This window comes from Pavona decussata, unplaced genomic scaffold, assembly GCF_977016875.1.
Source record: "Pavona decussata unplaced genomic scaffold, jaPavDecu1.1 SCAFFOLD_52, whole genome shotgun sequence".
In the NCBI taxonomy this organism is placed as follows: Eukaryota; Metazoa; Cnidaria; class Anthozoa; order Scleractinia; family Agariciidae; genus Pavona; species Pavona decussata.
Window position 1 is genome coordinate 2440001 of NW_028145474.1, and position 18242 is coordinate 2458242.

The window sequence follows — 18242 nt, forward strand, 5'->3', positions numbered from 1 at the left end:
GGATTCTTTGTGAAGTATTTGGCGAAAATACAGCAAAATCTCTGTGACAGTGAACTGAAATGAAGCAAGGTGTCAAACTATGTACAACTTTTGCTTTTGTAGGCGGATGTTGATAGAGAAAAATACTACACTCAAGGATATCATGTGCCGTTTAATGAAGATGACCTACACGATTTCAGGTAAACCCTCAGTAAAAGTATATAAACCTAAGTTTGTACTTAATTCTCTCTTTGTAATGTACATTTACAATACTTTTTTGCACATTTTACATTCGTTTATTGCAGACCTCAGACGAATGTTAACAATTTGTCCACAAGACCAGTGGCAAGGTAAGATTTGTCATTGGGGACGACGGCAACGCCAATGAAAACATCACAGTTGAAAATTTAAAACCCGGTTTACACGACAAGGTTTTTGGGCCTGGCACTCCTAAATTTTGGCACGCGGGCCAATAATTTATGGCACGGCACTCCTATTTTTGCCGTATAAAAGCAAAGTTCATCGGCCCGCGTGCCCAAAACTTAGGCGGGCCGAGACCGCCTGGCGAGGTAGTCTCGGCCCACCAAAAAATGGGCCCGCGTGCCCAAATTCAGTCGCACGTGCGCATATGTTCTTCAACAAACAAAATGGCGTCGTCTGAAAGGTCGGACGCCTCTGTGTCTGGAAAAAACCATGGAAAAACCTGGTCTGTGGAGGCAACGTCGGCCTTAATAGATCGTCGTTGAACGTATCGGTAACTATTTCAAACCCAGTAGCTTCTCGTGGGTTCATCCAAATAGATCTCGAGCGCGGCTGATTAATGCAGGCAAGCAAAAGTTCCCCCAAATAATACCTACGTTGCTTGTTATATGTATGCAGAAAACACGAACGTTTTTCTTCAATCGTTCGAGCCCTTTTAGCCCTTCGCTTCTTCAAAAACAGACGATTGCTAGTTGAATTGCGCGCTGTGCCGCGTCCGCCATTTTGTCAAACTCGATCCAGATTGTACACCATGAAGGGTTCGCCAAAAAGGGGTTTAACTGCTGGCGAATTCAGAAATTTGGGGTGCCGTTTCTTATTTTAGGCGTGCCCATCTCGAAACTAGATGTGCCAAATTTTGTAGTGTAAACGGGACAGCGGCGGGCCAAAAAAACTGGCCCGCGTGCCAAATTTAGGAGTGTCGGGCCCAAAACCCTTGTCGTGTAAACTGGGCTTAAATTCGCGTTACTTGTATTGCTTTGCGATTATTCCAATTTGTTCAACTTGCACAATGTGGCCGAACTATCCAGTAACAGAACAGGTGGGAATGGCGTTCAAGATGAGACAAAGAATGAAAAATTCACCGTCACGTTCTCCACAAAACCTTGAAATTTGCCATTTTAAATGGTTGTTTGGCCGAGTTTGGCAAAGAAATGTACCAACGCACGTGCAGGGCCATTGTTTTTCTCATTATTGTTTTTCTCATTGCTCTTTTGTGACGTTCTCGTCGCTATAGTAGCTTGTTAAACTCCCCATTGAAGTAGGGACCGCACAGCCCCACATTTTTGGACACTTAGAAAGATACATGTTTAAAAAAATCAAGGAGTTGTCTGAACCCGAGAAGAACATGTGTAATGAAATTATATCTGGAAACTTATTCTGGTAAATCCGGCAACTAGCGCGACTGGTCAGGGATCTTTTTTTGCTTGAAGGAGATTGAAGACGTTGCTTCGTTCCACAATGACCCAAACATACAATTGTTATAAGCTCACAATTCTTAACAGCCCCAAATAGAACCCAATAAACTTTGCCTTGTTGCTCTTACAACACGTAACGAAACATCTATATCTTTGAAGAATCGGATTGTTTGAAAAGGATTGTATACAGCATTCTTGACAATTTTAGATGTACTTCCAGCCATTTCAAACGACTTAGATTTCGAAATTTCCCAGGGAAGCATGGCCCCGAACCCTCCCCTCCCCCCCGTCAGTGAGCCCTTTGAAGAAGGATGGTTTGATTGGTCGACAGTTCTGAAGGAACTTGAAAAAATCTGCAGCAGTCTCCAAGTTTGTATCAGGTGATGTATTTTGTCCTACCACTACATGCAGATCAGTTATAGTACAGAGTAACAGACAAGATTTGTTTTATGCCTCCTTTAGGTCGATATGTGCCTTTCTAAACAGTGGTAAATGCGGTACAGTTTATCTTGGAATTCGTCATGATGGCGTTGTGGCGGGTCTGAGAATTGACAGAAAACAGGTAAGCGACCAGTAGGAACAGGCTTGTCTAGTTTCTAGATAGATGGATAGGTGGTTAAGATAGATAATAGAGTATTTATTAATACCTCATTTGTAAGGGTTTACAATAAAAGTAATAACAATAATCTACAATTGAAAAAGTTACAGTCTTAATTTACAAACAATAGTACTAGTGCTAGGCCTCTCTCTGTCTTTCGTCTCAGTCAATCCGTTTCGGGTCACATGACCTGAGCGAAAATCAGTTGTTCGCTCAGTTACGTCACCAAAACGAATTGATCGTGAGGGCCTGGGGGAAAGCTGCACAGATACCAGGCAAGTAACAGGCCTCTTTCCGACTCGGTTGACAATGAAAGCGTATGAATGGACGGTCTCCATGTGGCATAATTTTGAATGACTGTAGAGCAACTCTGGTACAGCATTGGCAAAGCTAAAATCCTGAACAGAACAAGTTGAGACAAACGCAAAGTGTGGGCTTGCTTCTTCCTTTCTCCTAACAAAAACAGGCAGACATCACAGAAATGTTTCCTTTTGTCCTTTTCCAACCCCCCCCCCCCCCCTCCCTTCCCAGCACTATGTGGTCTTGAATGTTGTACAAGGTGGTTCTAACTTTCGAGTGACCATTCAAATGAAAGCTACTGAGCAGTGTTTTCCTGTGGTGCTGTTTAATATGCTGTACAAGGTGATTCTAACTTTTGAGTCTGTGGATGAAATCCTAAAGTGTGACCATTCAAATGAAAGCTACTGAGCAGTACTTTCCTGTAGTGCTGTTTGTTCGTTCTTTATCTATAAGAGAATAAAGAGTTGAGCTAGACCATGAGCGTCACCTGTGCCCCTTTGTCTTACCCCATCAGTATATTATTGTTTTATTTCAGCGCGATCAGTTACGGCTTGGTGTGGATGATATAATGGATCGATTCAACCCATCAGTGAAGCATCACACTTATGAGATTCATTTTATACCAGTGTTGAGAAGTGTGAACAGCAAAAGGTAAGATCAAAACCAAGGCTTAGCTCTGTTGGCTGCATAGAACAGAGCAGTTTCCAATTGCCTTGTAAGCTGTGACGAAGGGCTAACGGTCGAAACGTCAGCACTCGAATCTCTTTACCGTGGCCAATTTACCTTTAGGTATCGATTCTGTTGATAAACCAAACATTCGTTTGAAATTTGTAAGTTTGTCTTTTTTGTAAATGTGTTTTTTTCCGCATGGCATAGCTGAATGAAATAAAATAAAATAAAATAAGGTGTGCGACTTAACCTGTTAATCGTTGTGCTTTTGCTTTTTTTGTTTTTAGTCCCACCTCCGGGGTTCAACTGGAAGACCGTTTTGTGGTGGAGATTCGAATTGTTAATTGTCCCGGTCTGGTGTACATGACTCCTAACGGAAAGTATGAATTTCTTTGAATGGTCTTGTTTAGTGTTATTTCGTCATTTCCAAACTGTAAACTTAACAATCTTAACAAGTTAACAATCTTATGTGTTTCTTTCAGGTGCTTCTTTCGTCACAAGAGTAGAAACGAAGAGGTGTGGTATCTGTTTTATTGGTCTTTTTAATCATCACCATTATCATCGTTTTAACTTATAAATACCGTCAAGTCCCTTTATTGCGGCAAGGCGAGAGTTGAGTGTACAGTCAACTCTCGCCTTGCGGACACCTCGGTATTACGAGTACCCCGATAATGCGGACAGCAGCTAAATCCCCGGTAAAAATAAATTAGACGTTTGACTGCACGGAGCACGAAGTATCTTGAAGTAGGATGGGATGCTTGTCCATCACAGGGTATCCAGCACGAAGTGACTTGGAATATTACTACGGCACTCCCTCTGCCGGGATGGGCTGCTAGTCCGTTACAGGATACCCAGAATGAAGTGACTAGAGAAATTACCAGTAGTGGTGGTTGTGGTGGTGTTGATGATGATGATGATGATCATCATCATCATCATCATGATGATGATGATGATAGCAATAATTTCAAAATTGGGGGGGGGGGGGGGGGGGTTAAGGACGTAAGAAAGTATGCGTACTTGCGCAGTAAGGTTGCGCAATGTAAGTTAATGGAATCAAACGCCACGCCTACATGAATGGATTAAATAACCGTGTGAGATCAGTTTAACTACTGTATTCAAATGCTAAGCAGCTGAACTTGAAACCTCTGTCTTAATACCTTAACAGTTTACAACACAAGAAGTACGCGAGAAGACAATAAAAGAGCAAGAGGATCTATACAACAGCGAAATGAACAGGTAGGCATATTTTTTTATCTTGCTCCTTAAGCAATCAGGACCTAATGTTGTCTGTCTGCATTAGAATGTCGACGAATACACAAATCACTAACTAGGAATGTCTTATCGAAAGGCCAAATTCATTGAGCGTTAGCTCAAGTAAGTGCATAGCTGTGAGAGAAAGGATCTGTCGCGGCTGTGTTTACTAAAGTATCTTGTCAGCTTGCCTCCTTTACCCCTTCGTAATTAATACTCTCCGTAGGTTTAGCCCTCAAATATTGAGAAATTCGTCCCCTTAACATCAGAACGCAAAATACGGAACATTTATTCCTTAGCACTCCTCCACGTTCTTGAGTGCGACGCACTTCTTCTCCTTACGGATATTAATCAGCCATTGAGTCTCGTAAAACCAAAAGCAATGTAATAACTCTGACCAATCACAACATGTATAAACAGCGCAATGAACCAATCAGAACTCCAAGAAAATGCATGTAACCGACACCAAGCGCAAGGAAGAAATTCTCTCTCATGGGGAGCTTGTTACAGGCTAAGTAAACTAAGTAAGTCATTGTTTTTCGAAGCAATTGTATTTTTTTGTTGTTTTCTTTGATTTAACAGTTTACGAAAGGAGCTAGAAGAAATGAAAAGGCAGCTGCATGAGAAATCAAAGGTTGTTAACAAAGCATCTCCCAGTTTCAGTCCACAAGACAGCATTCGTGCGTCAGCGCGTGATCAAAAGCCATCCGTAAATGGTGAATACGGTTCAAGGATTCCTGGAGCCGCCTTGGCTGCCGGTAGCCCACTGGACGAAACGCAGATGGACGACATGCAGGCGGCAAACTGTGTTATATCATGAAACAGGCGCACCTCAGAAGGCTAAGAGTAAGGGTGATACAGACACCTGTGTTAGGATGAAGGCGGAGCAGTGAAACAGCGAAACGTCGTCATCAATTAGGCTGTATTTGGATGCCTACAGTTTTGTTTGCGCTTTGGAAAAGGAACGTAAGGAGGGCAAACGAAACATGTGCGCGAGCTTCAACTAGACAAAGATTTTTCTTATGATGTGACTACAGCTTCTCTCCGTGCGTGAATATCTTCTTTGCTGTCGCGCAGCACAACAGAAAATTTCTTTATTTAAGCTTAAATTTTAATGGATGTAATGGGAAAATTCTTACGAAAAGCCCTATCCCATAAAAATTGTTCGTGAGTTTTTCATGCAGAAAGTTTTGTAGAAATTTTTTGCTTCTCTTTACTGTTTCGTTTGGCGTGATACCTCTCTATTCTGCTCAACATTTTCGTTTCCTTTAAGTAGTTTCAATAGATGTAACGACAGACTACCTCCGTAAACATCTTTCCCATAACTTTTACTCTTAATTTCGCTTATATTTGCAGCAGAAAAGTCGTGTTTTTATTTTGCGTAAGCTGTTTTATTAGTGCACGAGGTATTTTCTCTCATGGTAAGCACACACAGGATTCGTTTGTTTTTAGTTTTTATGAATGTGATAAGAAAACTTCAGAAAAATGCCATCTTAAAAACGTCTCCTCTTTTCGCGCCTGAATTTTTTGCGGTGAAAAAGTTTTGTTCTACAGAACATTGCCTGCATTAGCAGCGAGCCTTGTGTCTTACACACTAGGTCGAAATTAGTACTATTTATAAATCTCAGTTATTAGCTTAATTTAATGACATGACATGCAAAGGACCGAATCAGCGGAATAAAAAAAATTCGGCAATCATTTGAGTCTTTGATTCTTGACTGATGAACTCACCAAGCCTTGATATTTGGAACTTTAGGGAGCTTAAGCAGCGACGACGGCAACGACAACGCCGCAAAACAATAGGTTTAATGAGCAAAAACAATCGCTCTGCACGTGCGTTTTACATTTTGGTAAATTTCGTTGCCGTCCTCTCAAAAACAACAACTGTTGGCTTCACACTACAAGCTAAGTTAGTTTCAAGTAAGCACTTGATTCAAGTGCACTTGAAAATCTCAAGTCGCACTTTAGAAAACTTGGCTTCACACCTGGTGACAAAGTATACACTTGAAGCACAAGCTGTCAATCATCGTTCGCGGTAAAATCAGAAATGCGACTGCTCGCCAGAAAATCATGAAGCCTTTACAACGGAAAAACGTTTTTTGTTGTTTACTCTTTATTTTGTCTTTAATTTTAACTCAGAGAGTTTTAACATACAGGAAATGCATAGGTACTTCATTGTTTACGAGTACTTGGCGACAAAACAAAAGAACAGGCGACATCTTCTGAACTGAAAATCGATGGTTCAGGCTGTCCGTAAAGATGAAATTCAATTAAGATCGTAAGTTTAAATCGGCTTTTCCTTCTTTTTTATGTTTACTTACAAAAAAGACTGTTCCATGGCGTCCACAAACCTCCAACCATCCATTTTGATTTTTTTTTTTTTTAATTAATTTTAGTTCACGGCAAAATGTTTATCTGTCCTGGCACCGCAGGACGTGGCTTTCAATTGGTTTCCCTTTCCCTATTGGTCAAGTACGTTCTCAAGTGTGGTGTTGGCCATACTTGGCGGCGTACTTCGGCTTCTTTGAACTGCGAAAGCTTCCATGGTCACTAAGTAAAGTTCAAGTTGGTAGGTTTTACCCCTTCACACTCAAAGTAGGTTTCAAGTGCACTTAGATTATACTTACAAGCTCTAGTGTGAAGCCCCCTAACGTGAAATTACCACATTTAAGGTTTTGTGGAGAACGTGAACGCACGACGGTGAATTTTTTCATTTTCTTTCCTAAGTTGTACGCCACTCCTACCAATTTGGTTCCTGGATAGTTGGCTATTTTTGTAAAAGTCGAGCGAGTTGAAATAATCGCGTAGTAGCACAAATGAAATAAAGATATATTTTCGGGTGACGTTTTCGTTGCCGTTGCCGTCGTCGTTTCTTAAGCTCCCTATTAGGCCCGGTTCATACGTCGAACTTTACATGAGCCGAACCTAATCATTCGGTTCGGCGCATGTAAAGATCGACGTATGAATCAGTTAGGATCGACAGATTTGTATTTGGGTCGACCCGCCGTTCTATTCGACTGCGCCAGTCGAATAGAACGGCAAAAGTTCGACTTCGATTCAGACGTCGAACTTTTCATGTGCCGAACCAAATGCATACATTACGTATAAATTATATAAATTATATCTATCCCAGAGGTCTGTGCATTCCATCAACTTGGCATGTGCGCAAAGGACTTCATTTTCAACAAGATGGCGGGAGAAGAGGAATGTGCTTGTTCTTCTTGTTTCGAAACAACTGAATATACTTTTCTGAGATGCGAAAGATTAAAAAAAATATCTATTCTTGAAGTGCTCACGCACTTCAAACCGACAGAAACTTTCCAATACAGGCTATATCCTATATCAAAGGCAAAGCGTCAAGACTTCTCAGAACAAAATCTTCAAAAACAACATTTGAAGAAAACATTACTCCATTCAAACAGAGATTACGCAACAGAGGTTACCTCGATAACCTTATAAATAAAACTCTTTCAGAAGTCAACCTCCGGGAAAGAATGTCGGCACTACAAAACAAACTAAAAACCCGCAAAAACATTTTGAGGTTTGTTATGGAATATCGCCCTTCTGCGCCTAACCTAAAACAGTTCAGATGAGTAAATACAGGAGCCATAATCAGGGATGGAGACCGTAAGCGTGGGGTCCACGCGTCCCCGTTAGTTGTACCAAAATAACCTATTTTTAGAAAAAATCGCTCCCCCCCTCCCCCTGTCGTAGACCCGCATGAATACACGCAAATTTGCGTGGGGCTACTACCTTATATGTGACACGGAAAGCAGCTGAGAAAAAATTCACTAAAGATAAAAAAGTCCTTACCTGTCTGAGTACATGTCCGTAGTGTAAGCTTTTTTCATTCATTCAACAGTAGCAACGCACGCAGCGCCACCGTTTTGGCGCCTTTTTGACTTTACTGTGAGAGTCATGTGATCAATAGGCCGCTTATTTCAACTTTTCCCGTCTTTCTTTCAATTGTTACCTTTTCTTTGTGAGAGTCTAATTCCTTAAATGTGGGCACTGAGGAGATATTCCCTGGCAGAATTTTAAAACTTGGACGCCATTTTGAACGGGTAGAAAAAAATTTCAATTTCTCCACGCGCGATCCTGGCCGTTTACACGCGTGTGCGCACGCGCGTATGGTGCAATTTTTTTCTAAAAATAGATTTTTTGGTACAACACATGGGGACAAGCCCACAAGTCAAAATGGCATCTCGTTACGGTCTCCATCCCTGATTATGGCTCCTAGTAAATGACACTTGATAGAAAATCAGCCTCTGCTAAGGGGGATCTACAAAGACCCTTCCTTACTTTCGTACAGAAAGGAGAGACCTTTGAAAGACGTACTCGTAAAAGCAAATTAGCTTTGAAGGTCATTTTCGACCAGTATGAGCCGTGTTTGGCCTGTCTTCATTATTTTACCAAACAAGCTCTTTCATGTCAGAATTCATCTGTCCCGCCATTTTGAATCTTGTTGAGTAAAAACAACAGCCGCTGACCACGAAAATCTACTTTCTCACTTGAGCTTTAATTAAGTTCGACTTCAGTTAGGTTCGACGTCTGAATCAACTGCCGATCTTAATTATTTGGGTCGACCTTAATAGGTATTAGGTTCGGCTCATGTAAAGTTCGACGTATGAACCGGGCCTTACGGAACTTTAGCAGCGGCGACGGCAAAGAAATGTACCAATTTTAAAACGCACGTGCAGGGCGATTGTTTTTGCTCATTAAACCTATTGTTTTGTAGCGTTCCCCGTTGTCGGTGCTAAGTTTCCTATTACTAAAAGCCCGGCCAAACAATTGCAACATCATCCAACATTGTTGGACGATGTTGCGCAGTGTTGAAAGAGGTGGCCAAACGAATGCAGCGTGTTTGGACTCAAGGGCCTGGGACCAAAATCTACCCAGAATCCTTAGAAAACAAACCCGCGCCCTAATGATTGATTCACTACGCCTGCAATTTTCAGCTGGGTGATTTGCGTAAGGCTATGTTTACATGAAGGGAGGAAGATACTAACAATAGGAAAATCCTAGAAAGCGGATCATCCTAGCGCCATATGTCTTCTCTATTCAGTTTACATGCAAAAAGTTGTACTTGCTTCTAGCGATAGGATCTTCCTGGCTGAGAGGATAGAAAGATCCTAGCGCTGTGTTAGCTACCTTCGCTTGGAAGGTCCTTGTACTATAGACACTAAAAACAAACATGCCGGCGGCCGACCGTTCAGCTGCTTTTTCTTCTTTTCCTTTTCCACTTGGTAACCATCCCGACCGAAATTTCTACATGAAACCAAACGAAAAGTTGTTTGCCTTCTGGTATCTCCCTCCCTCCATGTAAACAGCTCCTAAGTTGTAAGCACCCCGGGACAATGTTCTTAAAAGTTCCAGTCATTTCGGAAAAAAAAGTCGCAAAGTATTCATTACTTTCGCAGCGATATCCGACTGTCGTCGAATCGATTACTTTGTATCGATAAAGCACCATCCTAATGAGGTTTTTTTTTTCCCGCGGAAAGCAAAGTACCGAGAGAAATACGATCTGTTATTTCAGGCCACAATTTGCTCTTTTTCTTTTGATGAATCCTACGACAGCTGTGTAATTATTTACTTGTGAAAAACGAAATGGGTAAGAATGAGTGCAACAATTACTTCAAACAAAGGTGATCGTTTTTCCTTATTGCGCTTCAAATTGCGATCCTTTTTATCGAAAATAGGAAACCTATTACAACAATTGGTTGCAGAACATTAAATCTTCTGGCATAGCAGTTTCTTTTTTATGCTAAACATGTTTGCATTGAATGTCTCATGCAAATAATAAAGTTTACTTTCTAGCCAAGTCATTGAAAAAAACAAGAATACGAAGTGTCATCCTTCAGATCAATATGCATTATAACGACGAACTTTTGAATAAGAATTATCTTTGCAGTTAATTGTTTTCTAGCATTTCTGAGTCAGAGAGGATCATAGTATCGAGATAAGACCAAAAATAATGTGTGGAACATGAAGCAGACGACACGATATGCATATGCAACTTGCCAACAGACAAATTAATAAAGCAGATGTGCCATACGGGATGTCGGGAGTATTGGAGAAAGAAAAACATTTGTTTAAAGCGAACGCTGCCCACTATACCCTGAAAATTATACTTTTTTTCTTGGCCTCTGGCCCAAGTTGTTCAAAGGGTGGATAAGTTTAATTTATCCAGCGGATAAATCGCTATCTAGAGGATATTTAACAATTATCCTGCGAAATCGCGCGGAATATCGCATGATACTTAACCGACGAGGCCGTAGGCCGACTTGGCTTAAATCAGGAAATATTCTGGAAGACTGAGCAGGATCATTGTTTTATTATTCAACACATTAATTAAAAAAAAAAGCTCAGTTTTATTGTAGAAAGCTGACATTTTTCTCATTTTCAGCCATTTCTCTACCCGAAACAACTTATGTGCCGCAGGATATCTGTTGTGTACCGACGACGAATATTCAGTGCGCCATGACCATACTTGGGCAGTATTTTTGGATAGCGATCTATTCACTGGATCAATTTTTCTGCTCTTTGAATTAGCGGGGCCTGGTGGAGTTTTTTTCTAGACTTAGATGTTTTCAATCATGTGTCTACAGGCGAGCAAGCAAGCGACGGAATAAAATATTCATAATCCGACAAAAGACTACTCGGAGGGGGCGACCCTGAGTTTTTCCGGCCCAGCGTTCAAGAGCCCAACCTATTTCAGACAGGATGTTAAAATTATTTTTCATGCATGCAGTATTTTCTACTAACTCCAGACAATTTTTTTCCTTCTTTTTTAACTCGTAACAGGAGAGATCGGTAGTGGTCCAAATAAGACGCTATTTCGGTCTAAAATGACCAAAACTACTTTACTCTAACTCCGTTTTAGCTAATCGTACATGCCCGCCTTCCCCTCCCCTGCAAATAGTCGTCGCTTTATCAGCCAATAAACTTAAGAATCAATAAAGGAACTTGTTCAGAACGGAAACTGTGGAGCCGTCAGTTTGATTAATTTTTCAGGGAAGACATTTGTGAATTTTTTATTCACCTGAGACACCATTTGTCAAGGATGTCTGTCGCTGTTTGAAAACACAATGTCAAAACAATCATTTTCATACCGAAAGCAAAAATAGAGCTGTGGCAAGCGTCGTTACAAATTATATAATTACGCCGGTAGCATTCACATAATTATCAGCTAAAAGCGGGAGCTACAACGCCACAACTCAAGGCAAGCAGGTGCATCGATACATGGGGAGTCAGAGAAAGGCTTTTTAAGTTTTGTAAGTTGTTGAACATTTTGGCGTGTGTTATCGTCTATCTATGTGTTCGTTTGTTCTGTGTCATCTTCCTTTGTACCTCTGATAAGTTTTCATATCCTCATATCTCGCTCTGCTTTAATAAATTTTAAGGCATCATTTATAGCTTGGCGAGCGTTGCGCCAGCACTGTACTACAGAGCTTTACGAAGTGTCAGTGTGTTTTTCATCGTCTGTTGTCATGACGACCGAAAGGTCTTCATGCAAATGCGAATCAACGAATCACTTTTTGGACCTTTAATTAGCGCCAAAACATATAGCTTTTCATTTTCGTGCTAAAAATACAAATAATTAGGAAGATTGTCATAGCAAATGAATATGCTAAAATTGATAAAATGAGTTCAAGTAAAATCACTTACTTTTCTCTTTTTTGTAAATCTTCTTTACCCGATAAAAAGGCACCTAAATGAAATACAGTTTGAAAATGCGTTAAAATGCTCATTGTTGAGCGGTAATTTGGGGTGTGAAGTTTTCCTGGTTTGTTAATAACAATATACTACAAACAAAGCCAACAGTCACTTTAAATTTGTGCTTTCTTGCATCTGGAGGAAATTGTACTCATCTGTTTTTTAGATGAGACCAGAGAGCTTTAAGACAAAAGACTACGTTGGGAAGATTTCAAGGGCTGGTGTAAGTTTACTGTTAATCCCTTACAAAGCTCTCGCTGTTGCAAAATACAAAATTAAAACTCGATATTTGAAGATGGAAAGTCAAATGGTTCAATTAAATTTTTCGTGGACGGACATACGCTACCACTGCCTGAACCTTAGAAATTATTTGTCCTGTAAAACGCACTTTTTTGCTATGTCGCTGCGGAAACTTCTGATCCTTTTGGATTCTCAAAATTTCGAGAATCTTTCCCTCTAGACTGAAAGGAAACCGCTCAAAGATGGCTAAGTGTCTTGGTGAATTTGCATTATTCTCGCGATCAAAAACAGTGAACAAGCCCGGGTATAGTTTCGCAAATTTGTATCGATTTTAAAAGCCTATGTTGAAATTAAAATGACTTTTAACCTGAGTGACCTCCAATATTGCCCGCACAAATGTCTCAATTAAAGCGAGTATAGTTTACACGAGTCGTTCAGACAAGTGCAGAGACTGAATTTCATACATTTTACGTTGTGATATTAATCGAAAAGCGCGAATTGGCTTTTTGCTTATTTCAGTTAGTTCACTCTGAGAGCGCTCCGCAAGCGATATGAGTCCGCAGGTGGGTTGATTGTGTAAATGTTCTTTATTTTCAGCAAAGTGCATTGTCATGATAGCCAATCATACCGCTTTGAGGATTTTCTTGCCAATTTACATAAAACAGCGGCGAGGAGCTGTGTTGAGTAAACTGAAATAATTGAAGCATATGAGAAGATGCGGCGATAACCGAAATCTACCGCACCGGGACTAAATTTGTGGTAAAAGCCGTTAATGATAGAAACTCTGCTCGAGATTTAAAGTTTATGCGAGATGAAGAAAACTCTCGGACCAGCAAGAGTATCACCATCGATAGTGAAATGGAGTGACGATGTTAAAAGTTACGAAAACGCTAGCAAAAACATTGACATCGTTCAGGAGGGTGAAAGCTCCGGAGAAACTTCTATACAGACGATAAGCGCACAAAATACTCCAAATCGGCTCGATAGGAGTGTTTCGCAATCAACAAAGATTAGTACCTCAAATGTTAAAGTTGCGTTTGCGAAAGACAATCCACGAAATGATACGCAAGCCAGTAAAATGCGGTTCCTATTCTCATCAATGCGAAAACTCTTGTGTTTGCCTTCGTGTTTCAAAGTAGAATTTACGTCTCGCCAGCTTGAAGCGATTTATCAGCGTTACTACTGCCGTCAAAAACTGGACAGGATCCTGTACATAATTTTACTGGATTTTGTGGTCAACCTATGCCTCATCGCGATGTACTCAGCGGTTTTCGAAAAAACAAACCCGACGCAAGTCAACCGACTTATTATCACATGCACGTTCTGCGCGCTCAATCTTTGTCTTATAATTGTCTACTTTCTGAAGCTTTTCCCAAAAAGAATCTTCTCCTGGCTGCCATATATTGTGTGGTTTAGTGTGTTTTTCCAGCTACAAGTTGATCTAGCTGTTGGTTATGACCCGTTGGTTCCGAGCGATTCAGTGGGAATGTTCGTGTTTTTCATGTTTATTTCTAATGTCATGTTACCAACCAGTTTGCCTTTGTGCACTGCTCTCGCACTACTTACAGCAACGGGGCACATCGTTATTACAAGCATTTTTGCCAAGCAAAATCGGGAATATTTTGGCCGACAGGTAAGTATCTTGTCCTGTTCATAATAACTCGTATGATTCAGTATCTTAAACAACATGTTCAACAAGACTAAAACATTTCCGGAGTTTTCATTATCACAGAAGCCTTAGTTTTAGAGGTTGAATTTCAGTGGCAGCCAGAATTTTCGATTTTTTCCTTTTAAGAAGAGAAGGCTTTCCTCCTCTCAAAAGCTGCATTGAAGTATCTGGAACTTAAATTCTAAACACACCATAAAGGTTTAACCGTTTACATTTTACGTCAATTGTAAAATGATTATCAATGTTCCCAAATATGTAGATTTTGTCTCCAATGAACTTTCTCCGGCTTAAACATCTAAGCGGATGTATTGTGTCCTCTAACCTTTGGCTTTTTAAAACTGCTCAGTAAAAGCTTTCCTTGTAATTGTTTTTGTCGCTACCAGCGTGAAATATATGCGATGTGTTAACGTGTTTCGCTCTGCGAGGAAATTAAACATTACCCCGCAAACTCTCCAGTGGTCGTTTACTGTTATCGCCATGTTATCGCTGTTGCTACGCGTTCGAAGAAAAGCAAAATAAGCTTATGAAGAACGTTCTTCGCGTAATATCTATGATGCACTCATTCAAAGCAGGCCTTATTTATAAAGGGAAGAAAATCTGTCTAGCGAGTGATATTGTTTCAACAGTTTTATTGGTACAAATAAGTGGAACATGCTCCGGATGATTACGAAGCTTTAACGTCCATTCACCGCGGGAGTTCTTTTTTTTTTTTTTAAGCCAGACTTCAGCTGTTTTTTTTCCCTCTTCCTTCCTCAGTGTTTCACCGGAAAATACACGTTTTTCTTCATCCTGGCAGACTTCGTGTCACCAATACTGCTACGTTTATTATGCAAAAGCGCATGGATCTGGTAATTATATAGCGACAGACAAAATCGGAATCTAATTCTCAGTCGCGTATGTTAGAAACTTTATATTTCCTTTTTTTTTCATTGCTTCGACATTTTGCCAACAAATTGGTATCGAACGCACTTGAATGTACCCGCATATCACCGACAAAGTAAAAAATGTAGAACAATTGATTTTGCCTTCAAAACAAGCTTGAATAGGTTATTCTATTCTTAACCGGCTATAAAAATCAGCAGAAATATTTTCGAGCGACTTGATTAATTTTGTATTTTTGACTCAGTCGTAAGTTACAACATAATTTTATATATAGGTACACTATGAAGTTAGTTTAAAGAGAGAAACATTTGCTCCACATTGAAAATGCATTTTTTTTTTTAATTTTCCCATGACATTCAAATGACTGGTGATCGTAAACACAATCCTTCGTCATTGCATCTTGTTTACGTCAGAGAAAAATTAACCAATCGCGTGGCTCCATTCAAGTTTTGATAATGATGTAATTATAGTAGTATAATTAATGATTTCGCAATAGACAAAACAATCGATGACAACAGAACAAACCTTTAATGTTGTTTTTGTGTTTTTAGTGGCAGATAATCGAAATAAGCACAAAGCTGCATGAACGGTATACACGGCAGCAGCACGAAAACTCATACAGACTTCATATATCTTTTATAGTCGTCATTAATTCATGAAAACCTTATTTATGGCATGATTTTTGTACCAGAGTTCTGCTTTTTGGCTCGCTCCGGTCTACAGCTCCTTACGTAATATGTGCTCCGGTAAACGAAATCTTGTGTACATCCCGCAAGGCCGTTCATATATACGACTCGTGGGCGCCTAAAGACCCCAGAACCGCGCGGGCATTTCTTTGTAAAAATTACCAGCAACTAGCATACAACTTTTTTTCGGGTCCTTACAATTGTGGACTGCCGTGTTGACGGTTATGCTAAGCGCGGTGTGACCATTTTCTCTTGTTTGATCGAAAGATTTGTATCCCAACAAACAATCTTGTGTTGAAAAGAATTGGAAAATGTAAGGACAAACGGTTTTCCCCAAAAAATTCATTTCATTCAATTTAGTTTCCGATTTTTTTGCAACATCTCTCAGTCTTACTTCATGTTTTGGCGAGCTTATTGGCTTTTTGGTCTTCGGGGATCTGCTTCGATGTTTGAAAACCTCTGAAAAAGATACCATCTAATATGTGTTGCAGCTAAACAATGATTTTTTCACTAACATGTTTATTTATCTAATTTCGTTTTTAATTTATCAGGAAAATTTCTTTCCTTTAGTTGACATTCTGATTCTGTGAAGGTTTATTTTGTGATTTCTATCGAATATTGGAGCTTCATGCGTTTCTATGGAAAAAGTTGTCCTTTTTGGCATTAATTAAACTGCATTACAAATTTAACAGCACAATTTTCGAGACTCGTTGTTTTCAAAATCGCCCTTTCCGACGGGGAAAACTTCCAAACCTCACGTCTTTTGACGGTTCGCGCAAGCACTTTATTGTGGCTCTTAATTTTTGCCTAGGCCATAGGTGAAACGAAGGAGCGACCTTGCAAATCGCGAGCCACGAGCGGATCCTTTTAGCGATAAGGTTTATTACGCGGTACAGGGTTCAAGTATTCTCTTTGAACTTTTCAGTTCCTGGGTAAAACCTAAATTTTGACCATTTAAATGGAAGCTACTGAGCAGTGCTTTCCTGTATAGAGCGGCACATTAGGTTGTACAAGGTGGTTCTTAACCTAAGTATAGTTTAAGGTGTTATGACACCACTATCGATGATGAATGAGTGAATGAAGAGATGGTTCTTAACTTTTGAAATCCTCAAGTGTGACCATTCAAATGAAAGCTACTGAGCAGTACTTTCCTGTGGTGCTGTTTATTATGCTGTACAAGGTGGTTCTAGCGTTTGAGTCTGTGGGTGAAATCCTAAAGTGTGACCATTCAAATAAAAGCTACTGAGCAGTACTTTCCTGTGGTGCTGTTTATTATGCCGTACAAGGTGGTTCTAGCGTTTGAGTCTGTGGGTGAAATCCTAAAGTGTGACCATTCAAATAAAAGCTACTGAGCAGTACTTTCCTGTGGTGCTGTTTATTATGCTGTACAAGGTGGTTCTAACTTTTGAGTCTGATGATGAAATCCTAAAGTGTGACTATTCAAATGAAAGCTACTGAGCAGTACTTTCCTGTGGTGCTGTTTATTATGCTGTACAAAGTGGTCCTAGCGTTTGAGTCTGTGGATGAAATCCTTAAGTGTGATCATTCAAATGAAAGCTACTGAGCAGTACTTTCCTGTGGTGCTGTTTATTATGCTGTACAAGGTGGTTCTAACTTTTGAGTCTGATGATGAAATCCTAAAGTGTGACTATTCAAATGAAAGCTACTGAGCAGTACTTTCCTGTGGTGCTGTTTATTATGCTGTACAAAGTGGTCCTAGCATTTGAGTCTGTGGATGAAATCCTTAAGTGTGATCATTCAAATGAAAGCTTTTGAGTAGCGCTTTCCTGTGGTGCGTTTTGTTACTCGATAATTTGCAAAACGAATTTTTTTTAAACTATACTGAGTTCAAACTCAACAACAACAAGTCACTCAGTACACATATTACCACCCAACAAAGTTCTAAGTTGTACGCCACAGCTTTACTGAGCAATAAACGGGCACAAGAACTTTAAGTAGTGCAAGGCATCTGTTCAAGACGAGACGAAACAAAATTATTCGCTATCACTGAGAAGCGAATCCAATTCTGAGGCCTTTTTTCTGAAAATTGAGAAGTAATTGAACGATAACAACGTTTATTTCCAAATTTCTTTGCGCGTTTTTGTTTCTACTTTCATTTCCTCATTTTAAAGAGCCAAAGGCTAGCTTAAAACATGCAAAATCGTCCCTCTTCGACGCTTAAACTGGTTAATTCATACAGTATACAGTGCGAAAAACAAACAACACCACCACATGAAAGTGCGGCTTAGAAGCTGCCATTACAGTGGATCAATTTAGATTTCATACCGCACAGAATCAAACGAGTCAGAGGCTTCAAATTCTGCGTGCGGATTCGCTCTAACGAATGGCTAACGCGGTCAAAATGTCAGCACTCGAATCTCTTTACTGTGGCCAATTTACCTTAAGTTATCGACTCTGTTGATAAACCAAACATCCATTAGAAGGTGTCGCTCATTATCTGCTTTCATTTGAATTGTCACATCTGTTTATCAAAATTTTAGGCATCCATTGATTTAAGCACCTTCTTGTTCATGACAAAAAGCAGCCGTACAAGAGTTCATCAACACCTTTCTGTG

General features: G+C 40.0%; 2 protein-coding genes across 4 annotated transcripts in view; both read left to right on the plus strand.

Moving 5' to 3' along the window:
- The window catches only part of LOC146480908 (uncharacterized), a 42335-nt gene extending 36758 nt beyond the window's left edge, over positions 1 to 5577 (plus strand). For all 3 annotated transcript variants that reach the window (XM_085109245.1, XM_085109244.1, XM_085109243.1), the window contains exons 14-21: positions 103 to 179; positions 285 to 329; positions 2118 to 2217; positions 3089 to 3204; positions 3510 to 3602; positions 3705 to 3738; positions 4388 to 4458; positions 5056 to 5577. In XM_085109245.1, the coding sequence (XP_084965371.1) occupies positions 103 to 179; positions 285 to 329; positions 2118 to 2217; positions 3089 to 3204; positions 3510 to 3602; positions 3705 to 3738; positions 4388 to 4458; positions 5056 to 5293 (774 nt within the window). In that variant the 3' untranslated portion in view covers positions 5294 to 5577. The remainder of the gene's footprint in view (positions 1 to 102; positions 180 to 284; positions 330 to 2117; positions 2218 to 3088; positions 3205 to 3509; positions 3603 to 3704; positions 3739 to 4387; positions 4459 to 5055) is intronic.
- A 7458-nt stretch (positions 5578 to 13035) lies between these two features.
- Positions 13036 to 18242, plus strand: part of LOC146480909 (adenylate cyclase type 3-like) — a 30654-nt gene continuing 25447 nt past the window's right edge. The window contains exon 1 of the mRNA XM_085109242.1: positions 13036 to 14062. Coding sequence (XP_084965368.1) covers positions 13241 to 14062 — 822 coding nt within the window. The 5' untranslated portion in view covers positions 13036 to 13240. The remainder of the gene's footprint in view (positions 14063 to 18242) is intronic.